Source organism: Rhincodon typus, chromosome 13, assembly GCF_021869965.1.
Source record: "Rhincodon typus isolate 14 chromosome 13, sRhiTyp1.1, whole genome shotgun sequence".
In the NCBI taxonomy this organism is placed as follows: Eukaryota; Metazoa; Chordata; class Chondrichthyes; order Orectolobiformes; family Rhincodontidae; genus Rhincodon; species Rhincodon typus.
The window spans coordinates 30,296,094-30,320,476 of record NC_063344.1 but is presented as its reverse complement, the minus strand read 5'-3'; the positions used below and the strand labels follow the sequence as shown (position 1 = coordinate 30,320,476).

Below are 24,383 nucleotides of genomic sequence, written 5' to 3'. Positions count from 1 at the left end.
TTTCTGATGAAGGGTCTAGGCCCGAAACGTCAGCCTCTCTGCCCTATGATGCTGCTTGGCCTGCTGTGTTCATCCAGCTCTGCACCTTGTTGTCTCGGATTCTCCAGCATCTGCAGTTCCTACTATCTCTGCTTTGAATAACTATTCATTTCATCAAACTCACTCTTACTCGCCAAGTACAATATATCCTACTGTGCTCTATCCCGCCAATTTACTTTTCTAAAAGTAAATTTATTTACGAAGTTATCAAGAAAAAACTTAATTATCAGACATTATAATATTACAATGTTAGAACAATCAACAATAAGAAAGCACAAGTGTCCAGAGTTTAGGCCACAGTTCTATAAAGCAATAATGAGAATAGGATAATAGAGTCATAGTCAAAGAGTCATAGTATCATAGAGTCATATAACATGGAAATAGACCCTTTGGTCCAACTCGTCCATGCCGACCATGGTCCTAAATTAAACTAGCCCCACTTGCCTGCATTTGGCCCATAGTCTTCCAAACCTTTTCTATTCAAGTATTTGTCTACCATTTCCTCTGGCAGTTCACTTCACACACAAACCACTCTCTGCGTAAGAAGGTTGCCCCTCATGTCCTTTTTAAAACTTTCTCCTCACACCTTAAAAATATGACCCCTAGTTTTGAACTCCCCTACCCTAGGGAAAAGACCTTTGCTATTCACCTTATCTATGCCCTGCGTGATTTTGTAAATGTCTATAAGGTCACTCATCAACCTCCTTTGCTCCAATGAAAAGGGTCCCAGCCTATTTTTATAACTCAAACACTTCATCCTTTATTCATTCAAGGGATGAGGGCATCACTGACCAGGCAGCATTTATTACTGCCCCAGAGGGCAGTTAAAAGTCAACCACATTGCTGTGGGCCTGGGGTCACATGTAGGCCAGACCAGGTAAGGATAGCAGTTTCCTTCCGTAAAGGACATTAGTGAACCAGATGGGGTTTTCCCAACAATCAACAATGGATTCATGGTCATCATTAGATTCTTAATTCCAGATATTTATTGAATTCAAATTTCACCATCTGCCATGGCAGGATTCAAACCCGGGACCCCAGACTATTATCTGGGTCTCTGGATTAACAGTTCAGTGATAATACCACTAGGCCATCGCCTCCTCATTCCTGGCAATACCCTGGCAAATCTTTTCTGAACCCTCTCCAATTTAATAATATCCTTCCAATAGCAGGGCAACCAGAACTGCACACAACATGATGCTGCTTGGCCTGCTGTGTTCATCCAGCCCTGCACCTTGTTGACCCTAAAGAAGGTCTCACCAACATCCTGTACAACCTCAACATGGCGTCCCAATCCTATATTCATAAATCTAAGCAAAGAAAGCAAGTGTGCTAAACGCCTTCTTAACCACCCTGTCTACTTGTGACACAAATATCAAAGAACTATGTACCTTATAACTCCTTATAATTCAAACCTTCCAATTGCAGTAACATCATTGTCAATCTCTTTTGCACCTTTTCCAGTTTAATACCATCCTTCCTATAGCAATTCAACCAGAATTGTACCAACATTCCAAATGTGGCCTGACCAATGCCTTGTACAGTCGTAACATGATGTGCCAACTCCTGTACTCAATGCTCTGACTGATGAAGGCAAGCATGCCAAACTGACACTACAGAATAAAACCAAAATACCATTAGAGTCAATAAAGAGAAAAAAAAAAACATGACAGATACCAAGTCACTGTAAGAAAGTTCACAGCTTTACTCGAATTAAATTAATCATGTAATCTGATTACCTTGACACTGGTAAACCTCTGGGGCATGAAGAAAGAAATTTTATAATTGAAAAGGAAAGAATGACAGATGCTTAACAAGAATATTGCCTCTGCACTTGCAGAGGAATGTGATAAAAAAGATTTGTAGAACATCTGTGGATGATGCAGAGAAAACAATCAATAATTATAAATAATGAAAAGAAAATTGTATTAAAGGTGTTAATTGAAGTACATTGAGAAGTCACTATGTATGGAATATCTGCATTTAATATGCTGAGGAACATTAGCAATGATTAATAGAGTCATTTTTTTGTTAATCATTCATGGAATTTATTGCCCTCTCTAATTGTCCTCGAGCTACCTTCTTGAACACCTGCAGTCCCTGTGGTGTAGGTACACCATAGCACTGTTAGATAGAGAGTCCTAAGGTTTTGATCCGGCTTCCTTTTGAAGGCAACAAAGCTGCTTTACTCAAACACTTCCTGTTAGAACAATTTTCACATTCTAACCACTTTCTGTGTCAATTAGTTCCCCTCTTATTGCCTTTATTTATTAATAACTGTGTTGCGCTGGATGAACAAATGAGGGAGCAGGGAATTGAAAGGTATCCTGAAAGAGAAATTTGAGGTAGCTGTAACTGAAGGAGATTTATGTGGTGTATAGGCAGCAGCAGAAAAAAATTGGATGCATCGTCTGTTCCTGTGTTCTATGTTCTCCTTAATAAGCCCAACTAGTCGCCTGCTCAGTTTTGGGCCTGACGAAAGCCACTTTTAAACATGATGTTAAGTATCAAAAATCTATTACTTTGAAGATTTAATAGGAATTTGAAACTTTAGCAGTTCTTAGAATAGATGGTAGCACAACACAAGAACATGGGAATTCAGATGCTTTGAATAACTATTCATTTCATCAAACTCACTCTTACTCGCCAAGTACAATGTATCCTAATGTGCTCTATCCCGCCAATTTAATTTTCTAAAAGTAAATTTATTTACGAAGTAATCAAGAAAAAACTTAATTATCAGACATTATAATATTACAATGTTAGAACAATCAACAATAAGAAAGCACAAGTGTCCAGAGTTTAGGCCACAGTTCTATAAAGCAATAATGGGGATATCATGTAATAGAGTCATAGTCAAAGAGTCATAGTGTCATAGAGTCAGGACAGTATATGATTTGAAGGGAAACTAGCAGCTGATGGTGGTCCCATGCACCTGTTGCTCTGATTCTTTTAGCAGCTAGAGTTTGGAGCCTTTGCAGGTACTGTCGAAGAAGCACCTAGTAGAATTTTCCAAAATTCTTTGGAAACAGGAACTTTGTAAAAGAACTAGAGAGTGCAAATGTTACATCTCCTTTCAAAAGACTGAAATAGACAATCCCGCTTAATGTAACTAAGTTACTTTCCTGTCAGTGATTGACTGTGTTTTGCATGGGTCATAATAATGAGATGCTTAGAAAATTCTGAGTTACCTTGCTGTTCTCTTAATTCCCCCCACTTCATGAAATACCCAGTACAATAATATAATTTCCAATACCTAGATCCCCTCTGCATGAAAGTATCTATGAGTTGCTGCTTGGAGCAGATAAGGTGGATGACAAAGGTAACATAACAGAGAAAAATGGAGCAGACAGTTAAGGAGAGGATGATTCTCATTATCCTTCAATGGGTAAGGGCTTCCTTCTGCTTCATCATCATCATTATCTTCTTTTTCTTTAATACACACATACACTGTGCGCATTGTCAAAACAGAGGATGAGGTCATTATTGGTGTATGGCACCTAGAGAGTGCAATAACACACAGATAGCCTGAAGTAATATTGAAGCTTTTTTTCCTTTGAAGTGGTATAGCAGGAACAAGCAATGCACATTGCATCCACTCATCATTGTTAAACAAGTCTCATCTCTTTGACTTCCACAGTTGTTCCATTCTGCTTAGTTGCCCTATTTTTAATGCATGTCTGCTCACTTATATGAAATCTCCATATTACAGAGAAAGCAGAGTTAACATTTTGGGTCTAGTGACCTTTCTTCTGAAGAATGGTCACTGGACCCGAAACATTAACTCTGTTTTCTCTCCAGATATGCTTCCAGACTGCTTTGTTTTTTTCAGCAATTTCTGATTTTGTTTCTGATTTCCAGTATCCACAGTTTATTTTCCCCTCATATTAGAGGTTTGCTATCTCAAGTGTTCTAAGCCAGTTTCCCTTGGAACAATACCAACAGCAGTAATGTGAAGATAATCATTTAAGGAAAATCTTCAAACTGGAAGCAGCCAACTGATGTCATTGAAATTTCCAAGTACTAGAAATATCCTTTAAATTAAAACATTTGAGTTGGATAGCATTGTTCATCTTGTAGTTGCAGTTGGAATAATTATAAAGCCAGTAAATGAAGATTGTTATTCTATTTAAGAAGTGATGGTGATTAAGAAACAGGAAAGCACAAAGTGATGGCAAAATGAAAAGCATTGCAGTATGCTTACCTTGACTTCCTCAGCCAGGTCCAGAGGCATTGGTCTGCTGTCCTCAGGGTCAAAGATATGGAATTGCATGCCATGGCCATCAAAAAAAACCTACTCGATTCACCACCCACCCCTTCCACCTCCATAATTACAAATGTGATCATTTTAAGATCATTATAATCTACAATATATCTATGTGTGATCTCTCTTAGTCTTTTCCCATTTGCCTCATTCACAATTCTACAGTAACCAGTGATTCTGTGTCAGACTGGGGACTTTTTTAAACAGATATTTGGTATTGAATTCAGCAGATATTAATTCTTTTCCAGTTAGAAAAAGTGTGAAGGACAGATGAGCCCAATTTTGTAGCATTACAATGCACTTATAATAAATTTTATTCAATTTTGTTAAAATGTAGTTAGTTTCCTTCACATGAAATTTATAATTTCTGAGCTTTTTACTTACATAAAGGAAAACACTTTACTAGCTTAACAAATATAATATTTATCCAACAAATTATGCATTAATAAAATTAATGATGTCCTTTGCAGCTGAAAAATTATTGGTCAATTCCATCTGTTGATTACATCCAGTTCATTTGGGTTTTGGTCTTCTATTTTATTCTCTATAAATCCGTAATCCAGCAGCGTCTCCTTGTTGTTGATGATATATAGCTAATGTCAGGGAGAAGAACTGTTGATCATGTAGGTGTTAGGTTTGGCCCAGTGTCTCACGCTCGGTTCTGAGACAGAGGCTGTGTGTTCAAACTCTACTGCAGAGATTTTGAGCAAACAATCTAAGATGACACTACAAGTATAGCATTGAAGAAATTTTGCACTACTCAATGTGCCATCCTTTCAAATGAGTTGGGCATAAAGATTCCACAATAGACATAAAATACCGCAGATATTAGAAATCTGAAAGGAACACAGACAGTGCTGGAATTACACAGCAGATCTGGCAGTATTTGTGGAAATATGAAAAAGATTAACGTCTCAGGTCGTGACTTTTTATCAGAACTCCACCAATTTCCATGGTACAATTCAACGACAAGCTGATGAGACTCCCCTTCGTGGTCAACTTTCATCCCGTAACCAACATTCAAGAAATAAGCAAACGCTAAAGTAAATTAAGGGACCTAGTTATTGTAATTATAAATATTAATATTCATAATTTATTTACAGTCTGGAACGTCGTAAACGCGTGAAAGGCGCTAGACATATTTCTTGCTTGATTATCTTAGAGGCTTTACTGTGACAGAGAATGCATTTTCAGTTAGGAAGGAGCTAATATATGAACAGAACAGCTGCTAAAATGCTTAATTGTACACATCTGTGTAAATAAACAGATATAACTTAGTAAAACGCTTTTGTATCTTTGCTGGAATATTTTGGATATCTTGAATTGGCGAGAATAGCATTTGCAGATTCCAGAAATGTCCACACAGCGACGCTCTCATTCTTCACGTTGAATACTGCTGCGAGCTACGCTTCGCTTGCACATGAACTAAAATAAAACGTTTTGCTGAACGTATGAAGGCGCGTGAAACATTTTGATCATTGGCAGTTTAAAATTGTATAATTTTCTGCAGTTAAGGAGGAAAATGACATTAAAACTAGACGTGGTTTTATTGTAAACCACGTTTAACAGTAAGACAACATTTGATGCATGATTTACCGAACCAACTGCATTTCCCTTGTTGTGAATGAGCTGATAGGGCATTCGTTAAAATAATTTTCAGCAGAGATGGCTGGCCTTCTGAAACAGACCGCTGTCTATTTAACAGTTTGATTGCAAGAATATTTTCCCCTCCAATGATATGATGGAAAATCTTGGCTCGAAACCTATCATGGCATCCTTAAAGATTTGTTGATCTGCAAGGCGATGTTACTTACTTAATGAACAAAAGTTTTATCTATTTATGTGTTTTATTTATTTCATATATGATTATGATTTCATGCAGCAACTCAAATTATACATAATGCCCTGCTCATATAGTTTTCTAAAATGTAATGGGTTTCTGTGTAACTTTGCAATCAATAAGAAAATAATATAATTTCCAGGCTCTTCTGCCACAAACTATGGTTATTACTATTGATTATGAGTAGTTATTATGAACTTGATCCAGATATGGCCTTAATATTATTTGTAACTTCCATACTATTTTCTAACATGTTGAAATTAAAACAGTTGTTCTGACAATTCTATAGATTCTATAGTACTTTCTAGACAATTCTATAGTACTTTCTACAGAAAGTACTATTAAACTGGAACACTCATGTACATTTGATCCCATTTGTATTGATTCCAAGTGAAGATATATACTTTATCCAGTTCTCTTCTGCTAAATTTAATAATATAAGTTTTTATCTTAAAACTGCACTATTTAAATGCCACAAACTTTCTATTGATCATTTAAACTTCCCATTTTTCTTCTTTTATCCTTTGCACTCACAATTCCCTGCATCATTTGATTCCATTTAAAATGATCTCCAAATAGTTATTGGCATCAAAAACACTAAAAACTACCTCTAAAGCAGAATGATTTCAAACTTATTGCAGCAATTAACCAGCCAGCAGTTGAAAATGAAAATGAAGGCTAAGGTTTTCATCAGGTCCCTTCATCACAATCCTGTTACTGCAGAACAGTTGTAATTTGAAAGTTAACTCTTTTTCAGTTAGATGCTAAAAGTTAATCTCCTTTCCATGAGAGGTTAAAACAAAGTCAGTGCTATTTATTGGAAGAGCAGTGATGTTATCCCCTGTGTTATAGCCAAAACTCACCCAATATCACAAAAACAGACTCCCTGGTCGATACCCTATTGCTATTTATGGGAGCTTGCTGCACATGAATTAACTACGATGTTTCCTGTGGTCAGCAAACTGTCCCTCAATTCAAGGTTGACCTTTACTAAGGTTTGCAAGCTTCTGCTGAGGATCTTTATGTGACTGAATGTGTTGGCTTTTGACTTGGAGATCTTGATGCACATGGGTCACAATTTCCCATTAGGTTGTGATCCAGAGTGTAGGATTTGCTTCCTTTTCCGTGGCTACTGTACCTCATCATTAAGATGTGACTCAAAGCAATGATTCAATTCCATGGTCTAGTTGTCACCATTTTGAGGATTGGTAGCAAGCTCATTCCAATCCTTAATGTCAATGCTGCTGCACTTCAAAGAGAGGTTCAGAATGTCTTTGATGTACTTTCTTATTCGCTTCTGGGAAGATGTTTTTTGCAATTTGGACACAATGTTCAGACGATTGAAATTGACTTTGTTCAGTCTTTATTTGAGTTTTTCTTGAATGTTTGTGGAGCTGGCTTCAAAAAGAACACTAGGATTTGTTCAATGCAGTTTATCCTAGAATATTATGGCCTCCATCTTCAATTTTTATGCCCCAACCTTTGAATCCAATGAAGATGTCAGGAAAATAAAGTTCTGTTTTGACCTTGGTCAACTCCTCACTGCCATCTAGCAGGAGAAAAGATCATCCTTGTGGGGCCATTAATGCCAAAATTGCCTGTCTTGGGAACCACTGGGAAGAATAAGGTGGGAGAAGTCAATGCAAATGTCATCGTCCTGATGACAAAATGTACTCAACATGGCCTTATTATAACAAGCACCATAATTTGTCAAAAGAACAAATACAAAACCATGTAAGGGCATTGTAAATCAAAGCACTGGCACCTCCTGGGCTATGTCTTGTTCAGGTCAAAGGTCTAAATTAATGGCCGTATCACTTGATCTATGAAGTTGACTGAGGCCTGTTGGACAGATGATAGATCCCATTTCCTATTTCAAAACAGTAACTGCACTTTCCAAATACTTTGTTGCCTATAAAGTGCTTTGGGATGACCTCCGTTCGTGAGATGTGGTACATAAATTCAAATTATTATCACACAGGGAGATGATAAGTCATGATTTCACTAGATTAGTCAACCTGAGACCCAGGCTAATGCTCTGAGGACGTGTTCAAACCCCACTCTAGTAGCTGGTGGGATTTAACTAAATTAATTAATTAATGCAACTAATTGATAGTTAAAATCTGAAATTCAAAGCCATCACTATAATGTTGTCAATGAAACTATCACTGATTGCTATAAAAACCTATCTTGGTCACTAATGTCCTTTCCCTTCCTTTAGGAAAAAGAAATCTACCCACCTAGGCTGGGATCGATGTGACTCCAAACTCACACCAGCATGGTTGAATTAATGCTCTCACAGTCAGTTAAGGGGCAACAAATGTCAATAATGTCCACATCCCATGAATGAATGAGAAAAAGTATTTTAGTTGTAACGTCAAGTCGATACACTACTGCAGCAGGTATTCTAAAGATGCACATGTTCTATTACAATACTCTGACATATTATTCCTGTTATGGACCAGATCACACTCCCTCAAAATATATTAAGAAGATAGTTTACAACCTAACTTTTTCTTATTTTAAAGTTGAGTGTAAGGTGTTGTGTTCCAGATGCAATTTGATTGGTCAAACTACCAGACTTGAAACAAAACATACTTTATTCATACACTATAATTAAAATACAGAATAAATAAAAATAGAAGAAAATTGGCTTAACTGTAACTCTATCGAAATGCTTAATAAAATAACATATATAAACCACTACTAATTAACTGATCCAATATAATAACATCCCATAAAACCACCCTTGGCAAAGGCAAATTGATTAAAATAGATTGTCAGACATTCAATTCTAACAGCAGGAAGAGAACCCCAGCTTTTCGCTGTAAGAGAGAGAGGAAGAAGAGCTTACACATCCAGCATCAAGAACGCAGCAACTGTTACTGAGGACTCCACCAAAAAAAAATCTGGGTTCTGTGGGAGCTTGACCCCACCCATTCAGGCTGTTTCTATTGTTCCAACTTTAAAAACTACCCCAAGGCCTCACAGGCTGTTTACTTTATTGTCTTTGGAGTATACTGCTGGACACCTCTGTCTTAATCTTTCTTCAAAACTAAAGGACAAAATGCACCTCTTAAAAGCCATGTCACATTCCATATTTGTGAACTTCACAAGTTTTTAAAATTATAATTTCCTCGCATATAAATTAGTGGTTCTTTAGATTTCAATATCTAGATGCTAACCTAGAATCATAGGCTTTAGTCACATTCCAAATAGCAGCACATCGTGTTTTCCAATGTCAGGTTAGTTAGAACTGGTCTAACAAGACATTGCAGAATATTTTTCGAAGCGTCAGATTTAACGTTCTCAGAATTTCCTAACGGACTGATCAATTTCTAATAAAGAAACCCACCAGCGCCTGTTGGAGTTTCGGTGGGTCTGAATGATCCTAGACCTATTACCGTTACGCATGCAGGCTGCTCGTTCACCAAACTCTAAAGGGAACGGCGATTCCAGTTGCGTTCGCACTGAATTAATCATGACTAGAGTGGATAGAATAAACTGCATATGCTCTCGCCACACCTGATGTTTGCCGGCCATCTCCGAGCTACAATAGATTTCTTGTCATAGTAACCAATGCGCAATATGTAATTGGAAGATCACCTCAGCACAGTGCCGGGCCTCCAAGGCGCGGCCATCCTCATTCTTGGCATCCTCCTCTTCAATTATCAGTAAGCGCGTCGCTGTTTTTGAAAAAAAAATCCCTATTATTCCGCCGGCTGCGATTATGCAACAGACAACGGTACTTATTGATGTTTTCATCGCCAAAATGTTTGAGGCGTGATAGACCAAAAGACATTTACAGGATGAATGTGGCTTTACAAAATCTCAGCAATAATGTAAGTTCTACACCGGCTTTGTTGACACTTGTGTGTATACAGTGCTAGATAATGTGAACAGAACAAGCAATATTCGTAATGAGATCGTGCATGTTGGACAGTAATTAACCAAGTGAAAATAACACGAAAATTAAATCCAGCTTCTCGTGCTTCTAATAACCCATTTGCCTGTGTGTTTTAAATTCGAGCTGTAAGTGGTATTTAAATAATCGTACGATTTCCATAAATGCTGTTTGCAATGACAATTCGTGACAAACAGGCGCCAGTAAGATTAAATGGAAAAGTACAGGGAACACGGGCAGGTCTGTTATTTCTGCTTTGAATATGAAAAAGACCTTTTATGTGTTCTGGCTTTATTTTGAAATGTTCCCAAAGACGATCTTTTACAAAAAATGACATGCGGTATTGTTGTTGATCTCTGGACAAACAGGAAGGATGTGCTCTGGTTGCGGTTCGTTAATTTACCCAGTAATTATAAAGTGGGCCGTAGTTCATTTCGCTGGACTGCGATACAACTGTTTTGTACATAGAACAGCTGATGTAGTAATGAAAAATAAAGTATAATGGCAAATTTCCTTTACATTCTGAATACAAACGACAATACACACTTTCGAACATACATCTTGACTTCACCAATCACGCCTGGGAACAAACTACCTCCGCTGAGAGAATCTGGTTGTCATTGCAATCAGCTCCATGTAAACTGACGTGTTCCATTCCAGCAGAGACACAGATCAGTTTATTTACATTTACGTTGCTTTAACATCGCGGAAGCTTTCTGCTCCCTCCTTCGGAGACCAGGTACGTTCTCCGAGATCAAAGTAAACTCGTACTATGTGAAGGAAGGACAGAAATATTATTCACGTAACAGGTGACTGTCTTGATAATTGTCAGTTTATTTCGCATTTTTAGATCCACAAAGTTAAGTAAATATATTCTAGTTTGATATGTGTTACCAATGTGCTTGGTCAACTTTTTTTTACAGGAATTCCGAGCGCTGATGTATAACTAGGACTTATAGAGGCTTTGGAGGGTATGATTTTCCTGCTTAATTTTGAAGACAGAAGTTGTAAATTGATATGTCATGACTTTACTCTTTCCCTAAATTATCTGCACCTGAGTTTGGGTAGTCTGGGTTAGTCAGTGAACATCACTCTATTGCAAAATAAAGAACTAAGGTGTAGATTTGGATACAATATACAAATGATAGAGTCCTGCACATTCATGTTGTTCCTTTAAATAGATTTTGGCAAATACCATGTCATGTGCTACCATTGAAAAGACAAATGATTAACATTGTCCAAGTTTATTGGCTTGGAAAATGTTGATTATTGTAATATAATTCCCAAAAATGGTTGACATTCAACTGAAATGACTGGATAGTATTTATTTTATACTTGTAAGACTATACAACTCTTCCCAGCACAATCAAAGATACTGAGAATACTAATTTAAGGAGAGTTCATTCTTATATAAATTACAGTTCTCCTCTTTACAATCCTTCCTTGTGAAAACATGTATGTATATTACAATTATACATACATGAACAAAATGTTCCTTTAGGATCATGTGATCACATAATACATAGTCAACATTATAAGAGGAGATGATTATTTAATTAACTTTAATGAAAAAAATTATGGTAGCAGTCTGAATAAAATCAAAGGTCAACAATAGATAGCTCCCAAAAACATAGAAGGATGACAATGCATTGTTAATCCATGCCTGTTTCCTCTGGGCTGCCTGCTAAGTTACATGATTGTAATATGCAGTTGAATGCCAAACGGGCTACTTGAGTGACTGCTTGCCTCAGTAGGAGCCCCAGATTTGTGTGACTTACCATCACTTAAAGCTGTCTTTCACTACTTAAAATCATCTCCTAAAGGTGATGTACGTCATAATTGGAGTAGGTACTGAAAGTAGTTAGAAGAGTGTCTGAGCAGGAAGAATAATGAATCGTGCAATAGGGCAAGGAACCAATCTTCCAGATATTCCAATGGAATCCCTGCTGCAGCAGGTGGAGAGATGTCCTCTATCCACAGGAGGCTCCCAAGACAGACATTGCAAAGACAGTGGGACCAGATGTTTTTGTGCTCAATACCAGAAGGCTTGACTCAAGGACCTGGATGGAGTACCATAAGAAGTCAGTGACCTCACGCAAGAGTGCTAAATGTCAGTGAACACATCTTCGAATTTCATGTACTGTTCAATTCATCCTATTCCAATCCCTCAGCTGGCTAACATCACTATCAATCTGATACAGTCTTAACATTCAGAGCTTTACCTCACCCTCATAGACTTACACTAGTGTAAGAGATCAGCCACATCTGCAGCTTCCATGCCTGCTAGCTATTCAACCATGACAGATGTATTACACAAATTGATTGCACAACGCTCATTGACACATTTCCCTCTCTTGCAGAACAATATGAGGCATCACTGAAAGCAGAAGCACCTAATTCATAGGATAGAGACTCTTCTATAAGTCATAGAGTCATGGCCATAATGGAGGAGAGGGTGCTGGCCATCATTGGAGCAACCTTTATTGAGGCCTTGGGTAATGGTGGGACTGAAACCATCAAAGGTATGCGCATACCTCATTCTCTATCTCCTCTCCTTTCAAGCTGCAATTCCCTAATCTACAAGCTGCAGATAACGCCAATATACACCTTCCAATTTTCCACCTCTTTGCACACCACAACCCGAAGGTTGTATCTTTTTCCTTTCAGATACCCAAGGACTTCACCCTGCCAGGTGTAGCAGACAAGAAAGATGAAACAGCATAAAGACAGTGCTGAAGAAGAAACACTGTAATCCTGTCTCATAATGGCAGCCATCACACGAGATACTGACACTTCACATTTTTAGAGGATAACTTAAAGGAGGAATCAGTGTATCATGAGAAATTGGGCCTCAGTAAACTATAGTCAGTGCAGGGGAGAAGATAGCACAGCTTGCAGAAGAGCAAAGTGACATACGTGTTCTGCTGCAAAGAACTCAGATGAAAACTTGATGGGATGGCCTTCAAAAGAAAACTGAATGTTAACACACTGAAATTCTTGGTGCACCAGCAGACATGTTAGAAAGCCTGTAATCCATGTCCAGAAGTGCTGCAGAGTCTGACATCAACTTGATATAGTGTTCTGCACAGACCTTGGAGCCTAGCTGTCCACTGTGGAAGGGCTGGCCAACTCTGTCAGAATACTTGCAGATCTAACCATGGTGTAGGATCTGATGACTGATGTCTCAGCTTTCATCTAATACGAGTAGAAGCTACCCCATGTCTAAGTGCTGCATTGTAAGCTCAAACCATAGTCATGCAAGCTTAGCTTGCTACTGTGCAGGCTCAGATTACCATATTGCAGCTGTGGATACCAGTGTTCAAAGGGCTAACAGAATTGTAGAATGGTCCAGCAATCTATCCACCAATACAATGCAAAAAGAACTAAGCAATTTGGGATGGACAATAAATGTGGGCCTTGCCAAAAATGTTCACATCCTAATAATGAATACATGTTATACAAAATGGATAACAGGTGCACAGAAACATAGAAAATAGGAGCAAGAGGCTATTCACCCCATCAAGTCATCTCTATCATTCAATATAATCATGGCTGATCATCCAACACAGTACCCTGTTCCTGCTTTCTCCCCATTCCCTTTGACCCCTTTAGTCCTAAGAAATATATCTAACTCCTTCTTGACAGGATTCAATGTTTTGTTTTGGCAGAACTTTCTGTGGCTCAGTAGAATTTCACAGGCTCAGTAATATCTGGGTGAAGAAATTTCTTCTCATCTCAGTCCTAACTGGCCTACCCCCATCCTTACACTGTGAGCCCTGGTCCTGGACTCCCCAGTCATTGGAAACATCTTTCCTGTGTTTACTCTATCTAGTCCTGTGATAGGTTTCTATGAGATCCCCCAAATTCTTCTGAACTCCAGTGAGGATAGTCATAACTGAACCAGTCTGTCTTCACACATCAGCACCATCACCCCAGAAATCATTCTGGTAAATCTTCGTTGCATTCTCTTCCTAGCTAGAACATCCTTCCTTAGGTATGGAGACCAAAACTGCACAAAATACTGCTGGCATGGTCTCAGTGGGGCTCTGTACAATTGCAGCAAGACGTCCCTGGTCTTGTACTCAAATTCTCTCACTATGAAAGCCAACATGCCTTCTTTAGTGTCTGTTGCATCTGCAAGCCTACTTTCAGTGACTGGTATACAAGGACATCCAGGGCTGGTTGTACCTTCCCCTTTACCGACATATTGACATTCAGATAACTTTCCTTCCTGTTTTTGCTACCAAAGTGTATAACCTCACATTTATCCACACTACACTTCATCTGCCTTATATTTGCCCACTCACTCAACTTGTCCAAATCACACTGAAGCTTCTCTGTATTTTCCTCACAGCTCACCCTCCCGTCCAGCTTTATGTCATCTGCAAACTTGGAGATATTACATTTAGTTCCCTCATCTTAATCACTATTGTACAGTCTGAATAGCTGGTGTCCAAGCACTAATTCCCATGGTACCCCACTAGTCGCTGCCTGCCACTTAGAAAAATGCCTATTTGTTTCTACTGTTTTATTTCCTGTCTACCAACGAGTTCTCTGTCTGTGTTAATACACTATCCCTGATCTCATGCAGATTAATTTTGTGTGCTAATCTCTTATGTGGGACCTTATCAAAAGCCTACTGAAAGTCCCAATGAACTATATCAACTACAGGGGTGGCACAGTGGATCAGTGGCTAGCACTGTTGCCTCACAGGGCCAGGGACCCAGATTTGATTCTACCCTCAGGCAACTGTCTGTGTGGAGTTTGCATGTTCTCCTATGTCTGCAAGGGTTTCTGCCTGGTGCTCTGGTTTCTTCCTGCAGTCCATATATGTACAAGTTAGGTGGATCAGCAATGCTAAATTACTCATATTGTTCGGGGATGTGTAGGTTAGATGCATCAGCCAATCTAAATGATCCATAGTGTTCAGGAATGTGTATGTTAGGTGTGTGAGCCATGGGAAATGCAGGGTTACAGGGATAGTTTTGGGTGATGGGTCTGGGTGGGATGCTCTTCAGAGGGTTAGTTTGGACTTATTGGGCCAAATGGCCTGTTTCCACACTGTAGGGATTCTAAGGAGCTGGCTGTCCCTCATCAAATAAACAAATTACACCCTCAAAAAATTCTGGTGTGTTCGTCAAGCATGACTTACCATTTATAAATCCATGCTGACTTTGACTGATCCTGTCCTGTTTATCAGTGCACTGCTATTAAGTATTTTCTAATAGACCCTAGCATTTTCTCCACTACTGATGTCAGGTCAAACTGTTTATAATTCCCTGTTTTCTATCTACCTCTTCTTTTAAATAGTGGGGCTATATTAGCAACCCTCCAATCCATAGGAACTGGTTCAGAACCTATAGAATCTTTAAAGATGGCCGCAAGAGTATCCGATAATTCTAGGCCATTTCCTTACTTATTCTGGAATGTAAGTTAATGGGCCCTGGGACTTCCTTTAATCCCATCAGTTTCTCCAACACCATTTCCCTACTAATATTGATTTCCTTTCATTCCTGTCTCTGTCTAGACCCTGTGTTCCCCAACATTTTTGGGATGTTATTTGTGTTCTTCTTTGTGAAGACAGACCCAAAGTAGGTATTTAATTAGTTTGATATCTCTTTGTTTCCATGATGTGGAGGTGCCAGTGTTGGATGGGGCTGGACAAGGTCAGAAGTCACAGGACACCAGGTTATAGTCCAACAGGTTTATTTGAAATCACAAGCTTTCAGATTGCTGTTCCTTCATCACCTGATGATGGAGCAGCTCGTCGTTCCCAATGTAACTTCCCATGTTTATGACTGTAAGGGATTTACATTCATCTTCAGTAATCTTTTTCTCTTCACATACATACAGAAACTTTTACAATCAGTTTATATGTTCTCCCAAGCTTACTTTTATACTCTATTTCCTCCTCTTAATCAATCCCTTTGTCCTCCTTTGCTGAAATCTAAACTGCTCCAAGTCCTCAGGTCTGCTGCTTTTGTTTTATGCCCCTTCCTTGAATATAATACTATCCCCAATTTCCCTTGTTAGCTATGGTTGGGCCCTTTCCCATTTTGATTTTAAGCCAGAAAGGAATAAACAGTTGTGGTAGTTCCTCCATGCTTTCTGTGTTTGTGATTGCCTATTCCACCATTATTACATTAAGTAATGCTCCCTGATTTACCGTAGCCACCTTATACCTCATACCATTGTAGTTTCCTTTCATTTGAATTCAGGATGCAGTGTCAGAATCAACCATGTCATTCTCCTCCTTAATAAAGAATCTGGTTATACTATGCTCATTCTTCCACAAGAGATCTCCCACAGCTAGACTGCTAATTGTTCCTTTCTCATTTCACAATACCCAGTCTAGATGACCTGTTCTCCATTTGGTTCCTCAACACCATTGATCCAAAAACCATCCCATATACACTCTAGGAATTCCTCCTCTATGGTATTGTTACTGATTTGATTTGTCCATTTTTATGCAGATTATCGTTGACCAAAATTCCAACTGTACCTTTTTGCTTGAGTCTCTAATTTCCTGTTTAATGCTTCCCTCAAAATTACCACTCCAGCACAACCACGAGTATTGTTTCTTGCTTCTTGGTGTTTCTAAGCTCTACCCATACAGATTCCACTTCAGTGGAGCTATTATTTTCCTATCTATCGCATTAATTTCCTCTTTAACGGGCAATGCTATCCCACCTCCTTTTCTTGTTTTTGTCTGTCCTTCTAAAAACTGAATACCCCCCCTGGATATTCAGTTCTCATTCCTGGCCACCCTTCAGCAACATCTCCATAATACCAACTGTATCATGCCCATTTATATCTATTTGCACAAATAATTAATCCATTTTGTGAAAATGCATGGTAGTGTACGGGAACACCACAACCTGCAGTCACATACAATCAGGGCATGAAAATTTATCCCATTCCTTCATAGTTGATGATCCATGAAGGGGGATGCTTAGAATCATAGAATCCCTACACTGTAGAAGCAGGTGATTCAGCCCATCAAGTCCATACTGACCCTCCAAAGAGCATCCCACCCAGACACAGCCCACTTCCCACAGCTAATCCACCTAAACCACACATCCCTGGACACTACAGGCAATTTAGCATGGCCAATCCACTTAACCTGCATATCTTTGAACTGAGGGAAAAAACGGACCATCCAGAGAAAACCCATGAAGACATGGGGAAAAAGTGCAAACTCCACACAGACAGTTGCCCAAGGGTGGAATCAAACCCGGGTCCCTGGTGCTGTGAGGCAGCAGTGCTAATTATTGGGTCAAAATCCTGGAACTTCCACTCAGATTATCGTGGTATAAGAAGGTACTCACCACCACCTCCTCGGGACAGTTAAGAATTAACAATAAGTGATGGCTTTAGCAACAATGCACACAGCTTGTAAATACATTTTTTAAAAAAGCCTGCTGCTTGAGAGTCACTGGATCACAAAATAGACTAACTCTACAGTTTATTCCCTTGTGCTGGAAAAAATGTTCAGTGTCCATTTGTTGTCGCAAATATACAACAGTTCATACTATTTTGCTGGATTGGGGTATCTTGCAGCATGCTGCTTAGTAAGACTCTTCTCTCATCCCTCAGCTTGAATCTCCTATTTCTTGTTTGCTGTTGAAAATGTGAGGTACCAATGATGCAACAGGGACAACATGACATGTGGACCCTTGTTTAACAACAGGACCAGTGTTCCATATTTTTAAAAGTGAGATTTAAGGAGTAAAGTAATAAAAATGTATAGATGGAAGAGTATAAATTATAATTTAATGAGGTAAAGAAAGAGAAATGAAGCTAATGAAAGAAATATTGGGTTTAGAGAAAATTAAAAAAAAAAAGATTTTAGGTTTGGAATGTTTAAATATTATAATATCTGCAGGAATGATCTACTACACTTTAAACGGTTCCCTTTCAGAGAGGTTTTGTGGCATTGCAGGAACTTAATTTGCTTATTAAAATACTTGCACTATTAAATAAGATCCTGAACGCATTGAAACCATGCATAAATGCAGCAACCTCATGAAAATGTTACAGACATAGAAGGTTGAGAGTGAGTTACCGTTTTGCACAAGCTACTGCCAGAGTGGCACAAATTATTCAGCAACCTGTGATGATTGGCAATTCATGTGGTATCTTTCTCCCTTCACATTGGTGGATGATCTTTATTACCAATAGACTTGGATATTTCAATTTAGGCTGACCTTCCATCATGTACCCTCCAGAAATTTTGAATGATCTAAAACGCTTGCTGTCAATATCCTAACTTGTATTAAGTTCTGTTCACCATTGCTCCTGTATTTGCTGTCCTACATTGGCTTTCAGACTACAAATGCCTTCATTATAATTCTCAGCTTTGGTATTAAATAATGTCCATAGCATCATTTTCCCCTAGCAAAAACAGAAATTGCTGGAAAAACTCAACAGATGTAGCAGCATCTATGGAGAGAAAGCAGAGTTAACATTTCGGGTCCAATGACCCTTCTTCAGAACTCACGTTTCCCTATCTTTGGAACCTCCTCTAATCATACAACTCTGATTTTGTCGTTCTCTAATTTTGGCTTCCTGTACATCCCTGATTTCCGTTGCATCACTGTCAGCAGCTATGCCAGTTCTCCATGGCTAATCTCTGGAATTCCTTAACTAAAAGTTTGCACCTTTCTCTCCTTTTTATACTTATTAAAACCTACCTCTTTGACCAAGTTTTCAGCCATCTGTCTCAATATTCGTGTTTGGCTCGGTGCCAAATTCTATACCATAAGTATTTAGAGAAGCACTTTCCAGCATTTTACTCTGCTAAGTGTGCAATATAATTGCAAGGTTGTTGTCCTTTCATGTTGAAAACATTTTTGATTCAGCGTCATGTAATAACCATTACAATTTAGGTTTCACTTCCATTAGACTGGATCAGGAATACATGGCTGAATTTCAAATGCCATGCTAGGCTGGTTTTGGTGGATAGGACTTGTACAATATGTTGAGTGTCTAGTCTACCACATTCCTGTTCACCCCTGAGCTGACCTGCATAATGGACTAGCTACTGCGATATGTAAATAAATAGTTAAATGGAATCACGTTTTGGGGCAATCATGATCTTCTCTCTGCCCCACCCAGCACTCTCAGCAATGCCCACTGCTCGGGTCTAATGTGGCCACATTGACAGGAGTTGCAAACCAATTATGTTGACCAGCAGTTCCTGCAGGCAGAACTTCTCACCGAAAGATAGACATCCCACACTTCACCAACTTAGTCCACCCACAGCATGTTACAGTTGCAAGGCATACTTATTACAGTTGGATTTGCTATGTTATGTTTGTTAGATGACAGTCAGTATGTCAGTATATCCTTAGAAGACATGCGTATGGCTTCACCACTAGCATGTGACCTGAGGATAAAACTGTCTGTTCCTCCATCTTACCTCAAACAAGGCACTCTACTGGAAGAGTACTCCTCTCTTGTAATAATACTAATAACTTGGTACAAGCCCAGGTGTTCATATGCCCGAGGAACAAAATGTTTATAGGTAACAGTTGCAATAAATATCTGTTGGGTTTTCAATACCACAATGACTTCCTCAGTTTCTATTGTTAAAGGAAATATCATAAGCATCGCTGCTTCAGGTAAGTTAGTCTGCTGGAGGCAATCTCACATCAGGCTTAAGGCTGACTTTCCTTCTGGGGGTTGGGGGTTGCAGGGAATGGGGTTATGACCAGTCTGCAACTTTGAAAAACGCAACCCCTGGTGATAATTTCTGGGAACCATGCCTCATGTTGAGACATTGTGACACAAATTCACAAGAAGGTTACTAGGACTACAATCATAGAGTATGAGGGCAGGTTGCATTTTTGTATTCTTTTGAATATAGAAGACTTGTGTTCCATTAAGTGTAGGAAATTTAAGGAATCAGAATTGAAGGAGCACAGGAAGATTGTAGGGCTGAAGGAGATTACAGAGCTAGGGATTGATGTGGTCATGGAAGGCTTTAAAAACAAAAATGAGAACTTAAAATTTTATCTTTGCTTCACTGAGAGTCAGTGTAGGCCACCAAACATAAGAATAATGGATGAATATGATGGTGTCAATTAGGAAACATTAAGCAAAGGTTTAGACAATTAGGAGCACGGAAGGCTGGCCAGGAAAGTATTTGAATCATCAAGAAGCAACAACGACTAGAAGCAAGGATTTTAGTAGCAGATGAACCGAGCCAGGTGTGAAATTCATTGCAAACTCTGGAAGATTGAATATAAGAATGGATTCTGATATCTCAGAAATTGATCAAAGTTTCCAAAATTCCAAGAGGCCCACAGGATTCTAGGGAGCAGATTAAAGGCCTTAAAGAAAGCTTAGTGGAAAAATGTAATAAAATAAGCACAAAGATTAAAACATTATAATGAAGCCATGAGATAGCAACTTGCTAGGTTGTTTGTATGATCTCCAAAATTCTTCAATCATTTCAGGAGTCACAGTATTTGGATACATTTGAAATGAGTATCAATTCAAGCATATTCTCAGGAATAGGTGTTTTGAAACACTGTTCGGAAGTTTTAATTTTAGCAGTCTCTCTTGATGAATTATGATGTGTATTTGATCAGATGCATTAGAAATGTATAAATTACTTTGTAATTTATTCGTGCATAAAGTAATCCTTCAACTTTTCCAATATGTGATTTACACAAAATCATTTAATCCAATGTCATTCACATTTCCATTGATGAATCATTTTTATCAACTGCATTGCATCCAGCCTGAGGTTATCATCAAAAGAAAATATTGATAAGGCACTGACTGTGTTGAACCTTCTGGCAAAGGCAAGTAGGTGAAATGTACCCAGAGAACAAAGTTCACATATGTTCCTAAGCAACGAGAATATCCTTCACTTGTAACCCGCCTGGCACTTGCCTGATATGCACCGTTCAGAAAAAGGTGAGGAAAATGCCAGTGTCTGCTAACACCCAGATTTGCTTGAAACTGCGCAGGAAAAATAAAACAGGAAAACAAGACATCAGCCATCAGGAGTCAAGTCCCCTCCCCCATCCACCACTATACTAAGCCAGAGCCTGCTGGAAGAGAGTGTGTATCTGCTTAATTAGGCCATTCCCAATGTCCACTCTGTTGACATTCAGCTGTTCACTAGCAGGATTATATTACATAATAGCATGTAACATGCATTTGGCATTGGTGTAACAAAAGTCAGATGTTTTCTATAAGAGGCAACAAGCTCACAACAGCAATTTTCCACCTGACATTGAAAATCTACTCCCTGCACTTTTTATGAATATCTCCAGTCGCCTTGATATTTAAGTAAATTTTCAGTAACATACCCAAGTCGTTGAGGAGAATAATATTCCTGCTAAGATTCATACCTTCATCACTTTTCACGGATATGTTCTGTCCATTGAAAGGATAAACCCATGACTGGCAGATCTCAGTGTTAGGCAGCTGAGGGGAGGTGACACTAGGAAAACTCAACAATGATTCTGACCCCAGGATAATTCACGGCCTCAGGCCAAATATGGGCAAGAAACCATTCTGTGCATTGCCTGTATGCCCATTCTGAGCTGATGAATTGATACATTCCATACAGATCAATACTTGGAAGAAGCTTTGAGAGCGACAAGGAAACAGAGTAGACCCTTGGTGGGAACTTCAACATCTCTCACCAGTGGTACTACCACTCCTTGAGCCGGTCAAGTTTAGAAGGACATAGTTACCAGTCTCGGCCTGAAGAGAACCGATAAGAAAGAATAACATTCTCAACCTTGTCCTCGCCAATCTATCAATATCTAACAGATCTGACAACATTAATATGTGAGCATTGCATAATCTTTGTCTTTACCAGTTTTTGTCTCTGTAGTGAGAATACCCTCCATCATTTAAGAACAACAGCTGAAAACTGACCATCCATGAGGTATCATGGGCCCCCACCAGCAGCAGAATTGCATGCAACCACTCGGTTTGGCATCTTCCTCTGTCCCCCCATCACCAGTAACCTAACAGATCCAGCGTAATTCAATAAAGAGTGTTGGTAAGCATGCTGAATGCAGTATCAATGTATCTCAAAATGAGTTGCTAACAAGTCATCCTTCAATGCAGTACTGTAGTGCATTCTGGATAGTGAAAACAGTGCCATTATAAATTAAGATGTGCAATCCAGCAAGCATTGGACCAAGCCAAAGCTCTTACACATCCTGTCATGACTGCTCCTAATATAATCAACTACAATTTCGCTGAATATTTTGGTAACTAAATACTCCCCTCTCTTTGAAAAGCAGCTTTCCTTAAAATAACTGCAGTGGTGACAGACATCCTGCCTTCTACATCCCCTCCTTTCAACTTCCAACAATTAATAGATTGCATTTTAGGAGCTTGGCATTAATATGTCATTAGTTGACCAGAAAGGAGACACTGGTGTTCATTGCATGTTACTGGGGCAAGTGCAAGATCTGCACTCCAGATGTTAGCTTTTGGGGCATTATGATCAAAACATGAGATTATAAGTATCCAGTCATGATTGGTGGTGGATAATTAAACAGCCACACAAATATCGCCATCCAAAATGATAGGGCAACCCAGTGCACGTAAGACAAGGCTGAAGACATTGCAACCATCTTCAGTCAGAAGGGCCACTGGATGATCAATTTTGGTCTCCTCCTGAGATCCCAGCATCACAGACGTCAGTCCACAGTCAATTTGATTCGCTCCATATGATATCAAGGAATGCCTGAGGCATCAGCTGCTTATAGGAGGAGGCGATGGCCTAGTGGTATTATTGGCAGACTGTTTGCCCAGAGACCCCAATAAAGCTGTAGAGACCAGGGTTCAAATCCCACCAGATGGTGGAATTTGAGTTCAATAAATATCTGGGAATTACGAATCTAATGATGACCATGGACCAATTGTCAGGAAAAACCCAACTTGTTCATTAGTATCCTTTAGGGAAGGAAACTGGCATACATGTGACTCCAGACCCACAGCAATGTGGTTGACTTTTAACTGCCCTCTAGGCTATTAGGGATGAGAAATAAATGCTGCCTAGCCAGCAATGCCCTCATCCCATGAATGAATAAGGAATAAAAGACTAAGGGCCTTTGCAGCATTCCAGCAATTGTACAAAGATGTGCTCTAGATTTGGTTGCACAGCTAACCAAGCAGTTCTTGTACAGCTGCATCGACATGACAATATGAAAAATTAGCAAGGTAAATCCTGTCTATAAACAATAAGATAAATCCAATCTTATCAATTACTACTCAGTCGATTCTTGACCGTTAGCGTAGAAATCAAAATTGTCACTGACTATGCCATCAATGATACTTTCACAGCAATAATCTCACAATGTTGTTCAGTTTGTATTTCTTCATTCAGGGGTCATTCAGTAAATTTGATCATTTTGCTTTACCATTCTCCCTTGGGCTTGTAACAACATGGGAGCTCAAGTTTGCAGTCTGCAGAGACTGTAAAACAGGTTCATTTGAACATTCCAGCAGTTACAGCCATGGAGGGATACAGCACGGAAACAGGCTCTTTGCCCAACTTGTCCATGCTGACCAGGTTTCCTAAACTGAACTAGTTTTATTTGTCTGCATTTGGCCCATATCCCTCTCGACCTTTCCTAAAAATGTACCTGTCCAAATGTCTTTTAAATGTTGCAATTGTACTTGCTTTTACCACTTTCTCTGGCAGCTTGTTCCATATACACACCACCCTCTGTGTGAAAAAGTTGCTTCTCAGGTCCCTTTTAATCTTTCCCCTCTCAGCTTAACCCTATGCTGTCTAGTTTTGGACTCCTCTACCCTGGGCTAAAGATCTTGGCTATTCACCTTATCGATGCCCCTCATGATCTTATAAATCTTTATAAGGTCACCCTTCGGACGCCTATGCTCCAAGAAAAAAAGTCCCAGCCTATCCAGCCTCTGCTTATAACTCAATCCTTTCAGTCTTGGTAGCATTCTTGTAAATCTTCTTTGTAAAACTTTCTGTTTCATAACATCCTTCAATAGCAGGGCAACCAGAATTGTACGCAGTACTCCAAATGTGGCATTACCACTCTCCTGTACAGCTGTAACATGATGTCACAACTCCTATACTCAAAGCTCTGACCAATGAAGGCAAGCACATCAAATGCCTTCTTCACTGCCCTCTCTACTTGGGACGCCACTTTCAAGGAACTACTTAAATGCACCCTTCAGTCTCTCGATTCAACAACATTCCCCAAGGCCCCGTCTTTTACTCTGTAAATCCAGTACTGGTTTGCCTTATCAAAATGCAACACCTCGCATTTATCTGAATTAGACTCCATCTGCTGTTCTTTGGCCTACTTGATCAAATTGATCAA

At 39.1% G+C, this 24,383-nt stretch overlaps 1 protein-coding gene across 1 annotated transcript in view; it reads left to right on the top strand.

Moving 5' to 3' along the window:
* Window positions 1-9,880: 9,880 nt before the first annotated feature.
* The window catches only part of LOC109932882 (endothelin-converting enzyme 2-like), a 153,417-nt gene continuing 138,914 nt past the window's right edge, over window positions 9,881-24,383 (top strand). The window contains exon 1 of the mRNA XM_048604271.1: window positions 9,881-9,985. Within this exon, the coding sequence (XP_048460228.1) occupies window positions 9,899-9,985 (87 nt within the window). The 5' untranslated portion in view covers window positions 9,881-9,898. The remainder of the gene's footprint in view (window positions 9,986-24,383) is intronic.